Source organism: Tupaia chinensis, unplaced genomic scaffold, assembly GCF_000334495.1.
Source record: "Tupaia chinensis unplaced genomic scaffold, TupChi_1.0 Scaffold146907_1, whole genome shotgun sequence".
In the NCBI taxonomy this organism is placed as follows: Eukaryota; Metazoa; Chordata; class Mammalia; order Scandentia; family Tupaiidae; genus Tupaia; species Tupaia belangeri.
This window is the reverse complement of record NW_006206760.1, coordinates 70,717-83,695: the sequence shown is the minus strand read 5'-3', so window position 1 is coordinate 83,695 and position 12,979 is coordinate 70,717. Positions and strand designations below refer to the sequence as shown.

Below are 12,979 nucleotides of genomic sequence, written 5' to 3'. Positions count from 1 at the left end.
TCTCCCCTGGCGAGCAGGACCTCAGTTAGAGGAGTCACGTCTGGAACGTCCTCCTCTGCCCGGATCCCAGAGCATCCGTTCACCCCACAGACCACCGCTCCCCTCTGCCAAGTGTACACTCCTTTGCGTTGTTAGCAGCTAGGCAGATCCCAGCAGCTGCGTCTCCATAGAAGTGTCAGGTCACCCCAAAATGCCACAGGAAATTTCCATGTGTGTCAAAGGCTGAGCGAACAGAGCTGGTCAGACTTCACATTCCCCAGAGAAGGCCAAGGAGGTAGCGGACGTGGGTCAGACCCAGACCTGGAGAGTCTGTGACCTGCATAAAATCACCTGCCTGTGGGGAGGGAAGAGCCCTTTGTCCTGAGAGGAGTTTCTGTGACTGTTTTATATGAAAGGATGGTTTCCGAGCCGATTTCCCTTGATGAGAACTTTTTAAAGCGATTCAGATTAAACATTGATTCCAAACAGTTAAAAGTCAGCTGCAAATGTAAATGATTATTCTCTTTTTAAAATAATAATAATAATAATTTTTAAATGTTAGTTATTTATTTTTAATTTGGCCAGAGAGAGGCAGCAAAAGAGGGAAAGTGAAAAAACAAGCTGCCAGGCCCAGGATTCAAACCACGGTCGGCCCTGTGGGGGTCTAGCACCTTAACCACACCACATCACCTGCCGACCCATGGGTGTTTTTCCTTTAAATCGTGGACAAGGTGGTTGAAGAAGATTCCAGATATGCCTTGGCCAGGGTAAGCATTGGACGGTATGTTTAGAAATGAGATTTAAGATTATCCCTTGTTTTTTTCCCTTAGAATAACATGGACTTGGAAAACGGTCAGGATGAAGATGAGGAGAGAAGACAGAAGAAGCCACTCCAGGGGGATGGCCGTGACCTGCCACTTAAGACTAGGGAAGGGGACCCCCTGGAAAAGGGCAGGTAGGAGCCTGTTCCTGGCTGTCCATGAAAATTTACAAAGCCTGCTCCGTCCGCTCACTCCCAGAAAGGGTTCCATTACTGATGCAAATCAGATTCAGCTTGAAGATGGTCATTCCAGTAATACATTACTTAGTGCTGGGACATACCGGCATCGCGCAGAAGTTTGTCCTTCGCTCTTGAATATAAATAGCCTTATTTTCCAACAGGCAAAGCCTTTTTTTTATAATAAAGGGAAATACTGAGGCCAGCAGCTAGCATAATGGCTAAGTCGCTGGACTCCCACGTAGTTGTCCACGGTTCGAGTCTCGGACCCGGTGGCTTAAAACTCACGCCAGGCGCATATGCGTGCATGCCCAAGATCCCGAGAGGAGAATGGAGGAGAAGGGATTACGGCGTGGCCATCCCCCCTGGGAGGTGATTTCTCGCTTTCTGTCTTTCTGTCTCTCTCTGTCTGGTGAGCGCACGCGCCCTATAGCAAAACCCTCTCCAAAAAAAAATTTAAAAAAAAATAATAAAGGGAAATACTGTAGACAATGAAAGAAGTATGTTGTCAAAGTCAAAGCCCCAAACTGAAATATCACTCACCTGAAATGATCAGTGTGTCTGGGGGGACAGAAGCTAAAATGAGGCTCGGGACTTCCACCCATGGTGGGGACCGAATTTGGTCATTAGTGTCCCTGGGCCATGAGAAGCCATGTTGTCCTGAGGGACAATATAGGGGGTAACAGCCAGTCAACTGTTAGGGATAAACACCATACCTATGAGCTCCAGAATGTTCTGTAGGAGGTCAGAAAAGGATGGGCAGAAGCCCTGGACCACAGAGCTAGGTGAGACTGGAGCAGACGCTGGTGTAGCTAGGGGCTCCGTGAGTTCATTGGTGCCAGCCCATGTCTAACTAAGGACCTGCAGGAATCCGAAGAGGCTGGCAGTGTTCTGCCACCAGCATGTTCTTTAGGGGACAGACGTTTGGCTCTGGGACTCCACGATACCAGAAAGGTACATGCATGTCCAAGAGGACCCAAAGGCATTACTATGCATCATTTTCAAACGCTGGCTAGTTTGAAAGGTTGGCTGAAGGCTAAGCTCTTCTGGTGGCATGTTGCTCTAGAATTTTCTTCTGCTATCAGCTAGAAACCTCAGTGAATTGGATATTTTAGGAGCTTGAGCTGAACCGAGGCTCTGTGGAGTCTTTGGGTGGGCACACCTGCTTCCAGCTAATGCTGTTTAAAAAGACTTTCCAGATTTTTGGGACCAAAAGTTAGTGTAATGGCTACGTTGCTGGACTCCCACGTAGTCGACCGCGGTTCGTGTCCCAGACCCGGTGGCTTAAAACTCACACCGGGCGCGTGTGCGTGCGTGCCCAAGATCCCAAGAGGAGAATGGAGGAGAAGGGATTGCGGCATGGCCATCCCCCCTGGGGGGTAATTTCTCGCTTTCTGTCTCTCTGTCTCTCTCTGTCTGTCTGACAAGTGCACGTGCCCTATAGCAAAAAACCCTCTCCGGAAAAAGAAAAAAAAAAAAAAAAAACCTTTCCAGATTTTTGAAACAAAAAAGCATGAGTCAAAAAGATTTTTAAATGCTGAGAAGCATTCATATGAATTTCTGCTCGTTCTTGGGCTACCCTGTCACTGTGAGAAACTTCCCCTTCATTTCTTGCACACAGAAGCTATGGGAAAGCCAAGGAGTTCTCATGGGCTACGCAGGCTCTGTGCAACCCAGATCATTTCTCCAGTACTTCTTTTGTGTGAAAGAAAACGTGGGAAGTTCCAGTTCACGCTGGCCACCTGTGAAATTATTAGAGTAAAGAGCTCTGTGAACAGGGAAGGCATTTAATGTGTCTGTCCTCTGAGCTGGTTACGTTGATGGGTCACAAAAAATGAACGTATGGGGACCAGCAGTTAGTGTAATGGCTATGTCGCTGGACTCCCACGTAGTCGATGGTGGTTTGCGTCCTGGGCCCAGTGGCTTAAAACTCACGCCAGGCGCGTGTGCGTGCGTGCCCAAGATCCTGAGAGGAGAATGGAGGAGAAGGGATTGCAGTGTGGCCATCCCCCCTGGGGGGTGATTTCTCGCTTTCTGTCTCTCTGTCTCTCTGTCTGTCTGGCGAGCACACGCACCCTATAGCGAAAATCTCTCCAAAAAAAGAAAAAAGAATGTATGGAGATTTTTAGCATTGTATAGCCATCTAAAATCTACTTTAAAGCGAAAAGGATAATTAAACAATTTGTTCCCATTTCTTTTTTCATGTCATAATTGGTACTTGTATGCCCTAAAGAACAGGGTGAATAAATTCTCTCCTGCTGCTTTTACTTCTGTTCTGAAGTCCATGTCTCTGTTTCAGCACCCTAACTCAAGGGGTTTCGGCCCACTCCGAGAACCCTCTACCGAAAGGACTGTTCCAGGACCGTCAGATGGGCGCAAAGGCCGGGACCTCGTACTGCGGGATCGGCCCACAGCCCGCTCAGGGTAAGACTGGAGAAGACCATGCTGTGTAAATTACGTGGACCCCCTCAGTGTGCCCAGACATATGCATTCTGCCAGCCAAACCTGTCTCTAAGGGCCCTGGACTTCCAGCTCATGCTAACTGTGTAGTCAGACTCCCACCACTGAGTACCCAGTCTCCATGAAAACACTGGAAACTCAATGAGACCTGAGGAGGTGTTAGCATTTAAAAAAAAAAAAAAAGTAACTTCACAGAAGCCTTTGCCCTTCATAGGCAATTATTTTGAGACTTCCTCAAAGTTCCTGGCTCTATCATTAGACGTGTCTCCTCATGAAATGCTTGTAGAGGAGCAGGGTCTACAACTCTGGGGTGAGGAGTCAGTGCTGAGGTTGGGAGGGCCCCAGCAGCTTCCCCCCAATCCTGCCTCATTGCCACCCGTGGCTCCCACACTCTGGGCTCACCACGACAGAAACCAATGTTTCCCTCACCCTGATGGGCAAACCGTAAATGCCGTGGTACCTCGGGAGCTTCTAGATAACTGAAACTTCGATGTTGGGTGCTTGAAACCTGCATTCTGACCCTCCTTTGATTTGGGAAGTGTACGTTTGAGTTGGTTTTCTGTTAGTTTAATTGTTTTGTTTCTGTGTTTTAATTTTTAATATATTTTTCTCTATTATTATTATTATTATTACTATTATTATTATTACTTATACATTCTATTGTGATACATCATTTAGATTTTAAAGAAACTTTACCCAGCGTGACATACACCTCAGCTCAATCCGGTTGTGACTACTAGACACACCCTCATTGACAGATGATAAAACCGTGTCTATGTCCCCCAAATGTCTTACCTCTCTATTTTTCCCCCTGGTTTTCCTTTCCTTCGCTCTTCCCCTCCCACGCTTTTCTTCCACCTCGTCTGTAGTGTCCATGACAATTTGTAATGCTTTTATGTGTTGGTGTTTTCATTTTACCACGAAGGAACCTTGAGAGCCTTTGCTCCTGGCAGGTGCTTTGTGACTTAGTCTAGAGACAGGGTAATTATGTGAAAAAGATGTTGAGCTAAGAGGTGCCCACAGCCTTGTGAATCTGGTTAAGCAATTAAACATGCTTTACTGTAAAGCTCATCCATGGGCCTTGTGTATTTCTGACATATTATCTATTCATATATTCGCATGGAATGATTAGAATACATTAGCATAGATGGGTAGGGTGTTTCATATAGAGGTGTCCTGCAAGGGGAATACCATTCAGATGCCCTGTGGATTTAACCCACATCACGGTGGTGGTAATCCATGCGTCAGAGAAGGCAGTGGCTCTTCTCTGGGTTCTAGAAATGACCCACCCAAATGTGCTTTCTTTAGTGCGTGGAAGCCAGTATTTTTGCATAGTGTTATTGTAACAATTACATCATAGGCGAGGGAGGCACAGGGCCCTACTTCCGGACCTCCTTTGTTTCCAGAACTAATTTGCAACACAGTGAATAAGCAGGCTTCTCCAGCCACCATGTGCCCACAGCCCACAGGAAATGCTGTGAGTCCTCAGCAAGCCTTAGCACGTTAAAGGAAGGTGACTTCCTAGACCCTGCGCTCACCTTACTGAACACCCAGTTTATGTTTCTGCTTGGCCTCAGACCTGTCGCAGAATCACCAGGCTGCAAACCGACCAACACACCTTGCAGAAGATGAGAAGCCCAACACCCTCCCGCTGGATACAAGCATTAACCATCAGATTGAGTCTCCAAGTGAAAGGCGGAAGTGAGTGATCGAATAAGATGGACGTGAATTTTCTTTTTTAAATTGCGTTGACTTCGACGGGTGGGCCAAATGAAAAACGATGAGATGGCAAGATGTCGGCAATATTTTTGTTCCTTCTCTCCATTTCCTGTTTGGGCAGTCTTCCTGGGAAGTAAACCTTCACTCTGACTTAGCAATATCTAAGAGACGAAGTGAGGTTTTCAACCCACACAGCTCAACATTATAAAGAATTTGCAGGACTGTTGTATTAACAACCATTAATTTGAGTTCAGTTGTCTCAAAGCCTATGAACAAATGTTCCTTTGTGAAAAAAACAATTGTTATACTCACATTATTATGCCCTCCCATTAAGATGGCTACCCAGAAAAAAAAAAGGGGGGGGAACCAGCAGTTAGCGTAATGGCTATGTCGCTGGACTCCCATGTGGTCGACCGTGGTTCAAGTCCCAGACCCCGTGGCTTAAACTCATGCTGGGTGCGTGTGCGTGCGTGCCCAAGATCCCGAGAGGAGAATGGAGGAGAAGTGATTGCAGTGTGGCCATCCACCCGGCGGGCGATTTCTCGCTTTCTATCTCTCTGTCTCTCTCTTCCTGGCAAGTGCATGCGCCCTATAGCAAAAACCTCTCCAAAAAAAGAAAAAAAATAAAAAAGATGGCTACCCTAGGCAGGATAAACAGATGGCATAATTGTTACATCACTGGACTCCCACATAGTCGACCACAGTTCAAGTCCTCGACCTGGCGGCTTAAACTCATGCCATACACATGTGCGTGTGTGCTCACAATCCCAAGAGGAGAATGAAGAAGGGATTGTGACATGGGGTGATTTCATGCTTTCTGCCCGTCTGTCTCTACACACGCGCCCTATAGAAAAAAAATATCTCTCGGGAACCAGCAGTTAGGTAATGGCTATGTCGCTGGACTCCCATGAAGTTGACCACAGTTCAAGTCCTCGACCTGGCGGCTTAAACTCATGCCATACACATGTGCGTGTGTGCTCACAATCCCAAGAGGAGAATGGAGGAGAAGGGATTGCGGCGTGGCCATCCCCCCTGGGGGGTGATTTCTCGCTTTCTGTCTCTCTGTCTCTCTCTGTCTGTCTGGCAAGCGCACGCGCCCAATAGCGAAAACCTCTCAAAAAAAAAAAAAAAAAAAAACTACCCTAGATTATATTCTAATTTTATAAGAACTATCTATTTTTTAAAGAATTAGTTTATCTAACTTTATTTATTTATTCATTTTAATTGACCAGAGAGGGACAGAGTGGGGAGGGGGGAGTGAGAAACCAACTCACCAGGTCTGGGACTTGGACCTGGTCAACCATGTGGAAGTCTAGTGTTCTTGACCAACACACCACCTGCTGGCCCCAAGAACTATATTTTTGCAGTCATAATAGGCCCCATAATGTGTAAGGCATTTGCACGTCATAGGTACTGTGTTGAAGAGTTTACGTATTCTTTCTCTCTTCTTCTTTTTATACATTAACTTTCTGAACCTTCCCAATAACTTTTGAAAGTTCTTTTTCCTCTTTTACAGATGAGAAAAATTGAGGCTCCAGGAAGTTAAATATTAATAACTTACCCAAAGTATTTAGTAAAATGGAATAAGAATTCAAATGGACCCACGATTCACAGCAGAATTCTATTTGAGCCATAGCTGTAACTTGTCCTCATTTTTGGCTCCTTCACCATGTTAAAGAAAAACTTATTTAACAACTTCCTAAGAAAATAACATTTATTATACTTTAATCATTTTTCCTAGAGTCAGTCCACTGTGGTTTTGAGCACCTGGCAAATTCCGACTTTGCCACTTGTCTACGCAGGACCTTGAGCGAATTATTTCCTCTGTCTCTGCCTCAGTCTCTTCATCTATAAAATGGGAACTATAGTTGTACCTAGCTGATGGGGCTCCTGTCTGGAAAATATCCTATATAATGTAGGTTATGGTGGTGAGAATTTGCTGTGTAACATTTATAATTTTATATATTTTGCCCCATTTTTCTCATGACATTTTCTTTTTCTCGGTATGGTATTTGAACCGTTTCCCCTTTTATCTTAGGTCTATCCAGTTTCATTTCTGTATATCTGTTTGACACTCAAAATCAACAGAAACAAAAGCCTTGTAGAAGTAATTATTGCTGTTATTGCTTATTGCATTGGTTTTCAACTTTTTTTTAACCAGTGGTACCCATGTTACTGGGTTGTCAGAAAAGTCATGACATATATTTCTATGCAAAAATGCATCATCGAAACCAGCAGTTGGCATAATGGCTATGTTGCCGGACTCCCATGTGCTCGACCACAGTTCGAGTTCCGGACCTGGTGGCTTAAACTCACACCGGGTGTGTGTGCGTGCGTGCCCAAGATCCCGAGAGGAGAATGGCGGAGAAGGGATTGCAGTGTGGCCATCCCTCCTGGGGGGTGATTTCTCGCTTTCTGTCTCTCTGTCTCTCTCTGTCTGTCTGGCAAGCACACGCGCCCGATAGGCAAAAAAAAAAAAAAAAAACTCTCAAAAAAAAAAATGCATCATGACCATTCCGATGACCCAATACATGGAAAGGTGATACTTTGGAGAGGTCCAGCCATGCCCGAGGGGACTGGGGAGCCATGTGAAAGCAGGAGAAATAGCCTCACGTCCCGTTTCCCTCTGTGTTGGCGTCTTTTCCACTCTTGCGCCTCTATGTCCTATCCCTGCCTTTGTGAATGGAGTTAACTTTTAAAAGCAAGAGACCAGGCTGGCAGCTTAACCCCAGGCAGGGTCATTGCAGCCCATGGGCATCACCGTCCTGCCCACTCCTGGCTGAGGACTGTCCCCATCTATGCTGCCCGTGACACGCGATTGTTCAGTGTTTAGAACACTGCCCTTCACCACGTGTTCCAGAAAATACCTGCCTCGAGGTCTGCCCTGTCTTCCCCGGGCTTCTTCCACCCCATCTCCCCACACATCCTTCCCTTTCGCTGATGCCATCATTTTTGTATCGAAAGCAGCATGCAAAAGGAGGTCGGTGAATAACTTTTCAACGACAATTCAGCAGGCCAGCAGGTGCATGACGGTTAAGGCGGCTGGATCCCAGATGGCCAGCTGTGCGGTTCGAATCCTGGGCCCAGCAGCTTGAAATCACACCGGGCACATGTGCATACGTGCCCAAAATCCTAAAAGGAGAATGGAGGAGGAAGGATTGTGGCGTGGCCATCACCCTGGGGGTGATTTCTCACTTTCCCTCTCTCTGTGTGTCTCGCCCAGGAGAGAACATGCACCTTATGGGAGGACGGGAGGGCGATTAATTGAAAAAGGATTTAACTGAAAATAAAGACGAGAAAATTCTGCAGGCCTGCCTGGTTTAGACTTTATGTAGCCAGAGCATGCATAATCCTTGTATGGTCTGATTTTGTTGTTAAGATTTTTTTTTTTAATCTGTGATGTCTTCTTGTATAATCGGGCACCTCTTTGCTTGTCTTAACTGTTGGCTCCTTTGCCGTGTTACAGGAAAAGCCCTCGAGAGAACTTCTGGGCTGGACCCTCGTCCCCCTGTTCTCCCACCCCTCCTGGGCAGTCACCAAGCAGGTACCAGAGATCCAAGCCTTTCTGAGGCTGCTTTGTTTTCACTAGAGCTTCCTGAGCCTCGTTTCAGCAGAATTAGTGCTTGTCAAATGTTTTTGAGGGAGTCGTCCATTCACCTCTCTCTCTCTCTCTCTCTCTCTCTCTCTCTCTCTCACACACTGTCTTAACTGTTGGCTCCTTTGCCGTGTTACAGGAAAAGCCCTCGAGAGAACTTCTGGGCTGGACCCTCGTCCCCCTGTTCTCCCACCCCTCCTGGGCAGTCACCAAGCAGGTACCAGAGATCCAAGCCTTTCTGAGGCTGCTTTGTTTTCACTAGAGCTTCCTGAGCCTCGTTTCAGCAGAATTAGTGCTTGTCAAATGTTTTTGAGGGAGTCGTCCATTCACCTCTCTCTCTCTCTCTCTCTCTCTCTCTCTCTCTCTCACACACACACACACACACACACACACACAGAAACAGGAGGAAAGAAAACAGTCCCCACCGCCTTCAGATTTATCAGCCCACAGTAAGAAAAAGACAAGCGTGTGACGTTGGCCCGGGGTGGCCACAGAGCTTTAATTACATTGTGTGGAACCTGCAATCTAATAATAAAACCCACCAGACAATCGCTGGGCTCCTAAGTGGGCGCCTCTCCCCCAAGACGCCTCAGTCCTTCGAGGCAGGATCCGCTGATGGCCCTGCCAGAGAACCAGGCGGAGGCTGACGGAGAAACTCCATCCTTCTCTCTTAACCTCCTCCGGCTCTCTAATGATTGCTTCTGGACATTAATTGGGCCCCATGATATTCTTAAAAGCTGCCTGAATTGCCATTCACTGGAGGGACAAATTACCGAGTACTCAGAGGTTTTCTTAGCTGCACAAAGTTCATTTAACTACTGGAGACGAGGGAAATCCTAATAAATAGGGTGGAGAAGGACAATGGTTCCTCGCTCCCATGGTCTTCCTGCTTCTTCAGCCCCTCTCTGCTGTGTGGGCTTTCAAATGACCGTGCGTATTTGGGGTCTCTTGTGTAATTCCAGGAGCTTTGCAGAAAACAGGCATCGCTGCATTCGGATCTGAGTCACCCAGAAGCTGCCCTAAGGGGACAGCTGTCTGGTTCCGCAGGGCAGTTGGCCATGTCCTCTCTCCTGGTGTTGATCTGCTGGGTTTAGCTCGAATCTCTTGGGGAGCTCTGAGCTGGGAGTGGCAGGGGTACAGAGAGGATAGGTAACCCCAAGCCCACTGGGCGTCCGACGTAGAGTGAAGCCAAGTGTCGGAGTTACTCAGTCATGAAGTGGACCAAGAGGGAGGAGAGGTCATTCCAACCGGTCCTCTCCTTTTACAGGCGATAAGGAAATCCGAAGTGAGTCCTTTACACCACATCACAGAACTTGGTGACAGAGCAGGGCTTAGATTCTGTACCTCGGCCCCTCTGCCTGCACCTGCTCTGCTCTGTCTTAACATCACAGACTCTGTTTTTCATTTACTTGCTTTAATATTTGCTCTAGGGCATGTGTGCTTGCCAGAGAGAGACCGGGAGACAGGGACAGAGAGGGAAAGTGAGAAATCACCCCAGTGGGGATGGCTATACTGCAATCCCTCTTCCCCCACTCTCCTCTTGGGATTTTGGGCATTTAAGCACAAGTGTCCAGCATGATTTTTCAAACTGCCAGGTCCAGGACTTGAACAAGAGAATCAGCTATATGAGATCCAGTGCCTTATCTTTCACAGCACCTACTGGCTCCAGTCGACTCTGTTTTTAAACAAAATGATGGATTTTTTTCCCTTAGTAAGTAAAAAATGCCCTATACAGACGTTCTTTTTCATATAAAGAAAGTTTCCTTCTATTCTGGTTTGCTGAGTTTGTTTTGTTCTATAAGCATATGCAAGTACAATGGGCTTTTTTAAAAAAAAAATATGTAGTATTATCTTTAATTTGCTGTGGGGCATATGCACTCACCAGAGAGACAGAGAGAGAGAAAGGGAAGGTAAGAAAGCAAGTTGTCCAGTCCAGGACTTGAACCGTAGCTGGCCATGTGGGAGTCCAACACCTTAACCACCATGCTACCTGCTAGCCCTGTGTACGATGAGCTTTTAATCCGTGACAACTTTTACTACTTTAAAATATCCCTCCCAAATGGATCTCATCTTATTTTTTGCAGATCTGCAAGTAATTTAAATTTTCATAGCTTGGAGCCAGCAGGTGGCGTGGTGGTTAAGCTGCTAGACTCCCACATGGCCAACTGAGGTTCAAGTCTCAGATCTAGCAACTTGAGAATCACGCTGGGCACGTGTGCGTGCGTGCCCAAGATCCCGAGAGGAGAATGGAGGAGAAGGGATTGCGGCGTGGCCATCCCCCCTGGGGGGTGATTTCTCACTGTCCCTCTCTTTCTCAAGTGAGCGCATGCATGTGCTCTTTGGCAAAAAAAAAAAAAAACCCTGAAAACAATTGTTTTTTGTAGCTTCGCTCTGGTATATATGGGCTTGCTTACTTCATTATTCTATTTTAAAATAGAAACCAATTAATAATAGTAAACTGGGATCAGCAGTTAGCGTAATGGCTATGTCGCTGGACTCCCACGTAGTCGACCGCGGTTCGAGTCCCGGACCCGGTGGCTTAAACTCACGCCGGGCTCGTGTGCGTGCGTGCCCAAGATCCCGAGAGGAGAATGGAGGAGAAGGGATTGTGGCGTGACCATCCCCCCTGGGGGGTGATTTCCTGCTTTCTATCTCTCTGTCTCTCTCTGTCTGTCAGGCGAGCGCACACGCCCTATAGCAAAAACCTCTCCAAAAAATAAAAAATAAAAATAATAGTAAACTAAAAACAGTGCAGAGGAAGGGTGGGCAATGGAGTAGGGGAGGGAATCAAGGGGAAAAAGCAAAACACATAATGGACATAAAAATGGAAAATGGTCTGCTGCTAATGTGTATGATCATAGAAAATAGACAGAATACATAGGGACCAGCAGTTAGCATAATGGCTATGTCGCTGGACTCCCACGTAGTCGACCGCGGTTCGCGTCCCGGACCCGGTGGCCTAAAACTCACGCCGGGCACATGTGCGTGCGTGCCCAAGATCCCAAGAGGAGAATGGAGGAGAAGGGATTGCGGCGTGACCATCCCCCCTGGGGGGGGTGATTTCTCGCTTTCTGTCTGTCTCTCTGTCTCTCTCTGTCTGTCTGGCGAGTGCACGCGCTCTATAGCAAAAAAAAACCTCTCCAAAAAAAAGAATACATAAACATTAATTTAAAAATTAGCACTACCCCCAAAAAGAAATGCTTTAGTAAGTCAATGAATAAATTTTGATACGTTTTCAAGCAACATTGAAACCTTAATAAAGCTAAACTTGAATATCATTTAGGCTTATGAACACATATAGATATGTCGAAGCATTCTAAGGCGTCTGACGTCTGGGGTTGAATAGGGGTTGACTAGACCACACAACTCCCTTCCCAGAACGACAGCGCGTGTACGTACCAGACTCCACGCACAGGGAGGTTGAGTGTGTTGAGTCTAGCGGTTGTTACAGCTTCTATCTGCTGCTTGATTTCGTGTTCATTGTCAATTCAGTACTTGCCTTTTCGTTCATGATGGAAGGAAGCGTTATAAAAATCTACAGTTTCATTTTTGCACGTGGTTGATGTCTGTGTCTGCCCCCCCCCACAGTGAACTGAGGCGGTTACCAGCGCGTTCCTTTCTCACCCTAGGTCTATAAGCGGGAAGAAGCTGTGTTCTTCCTGTGGGCTTCCCTTGGGCAAAGGAGCCGCGATGATCATCGAGACCCTCAACCTCTATTTCCACATCCAGTGTTTCAGGGTGCGTACCACTGACCTTCTCCCTATGGACGACATGGTGGTGTCTTAGGCGCCTCCTGTAAATCGGAGGCCGTTGCGCGAGGCCTCCCCACTGAGCGGTTTGGATAGACATGAGTGGAGGCCAGCTTTGGGGATGACGGGTTCCTGTCCCGAAGCCCTCTAGGCTGTCAGGTTAGGAGCAAATAGATTTGTGCAATTCATCTTCCCCAAACAGCCTTCTCTGCTTAAAAACGTGCCCTTGGGACTAGCAGTTGGCATGATGGCTGTGTTGCTGGACTCCCGTGTAGCCAACTGCAGATCGAGTCCCAGACCCGGTGGCTTAAACTCATGCTGGGCACGTGCGTGTGCATGCCCAAGATCTTGAGAGGAGAGTGGAGGAGAAGGGATTGTGGCATGGCCATCCCCCTTGCGGGGGATGATTTCTCGTTTTCTCTCTCTCTGTCTCTCTCTCTCTCTCTCTGGAGCGCACACGCACTATATCGCAAAAAAAGA

General features: G+C 47.1%; 1 protein-coding gene across 6 annotated transcripts in view; it reads left to right on the top strand.

Moving 5' to 3' along the window:
- Nucleotides 1-12,979, top strand: part of LIMCH1 (LIM and calponin homology domains 1) — a 237,730-nt gene that overhangs the window by 213,849 nt on the left and 10,902 nt on the right. For 3 of the 6 annotated variants that reach the window (XM_027768570.1, XM_027768572.1, XM_027768571.1), the window contains 5 exons: nucleotides 810-934; nucleotides 3,276-3,400; nucleotides 5,014-5,137; nucleotides 8,622-8,699; nucleotides 12,380-12,488. In XM_027768570.1, coding sequence (XP_027624371.1) covers nucleotides 810-934; nucleotides 3,276-3,400; nucleotides 5,014-5,137; nucleotides 8,622-8,699; nucleotides 12,380-12,488 — 561 coding nt within the window. The remainder of the gene's footprint in view (nucleotides 1-809; nucleotides 935-3,275; nucleotides 3,401-5,013; nucleotides 5,138-8,621; nucleotides 8,700-12,379; nucleotides 12,489-12,979) is intronic. The other 3 variants (XM_006169201.2, XM_006169200.2, XM_027768573.1) reach the window with 1 other exon arrangement.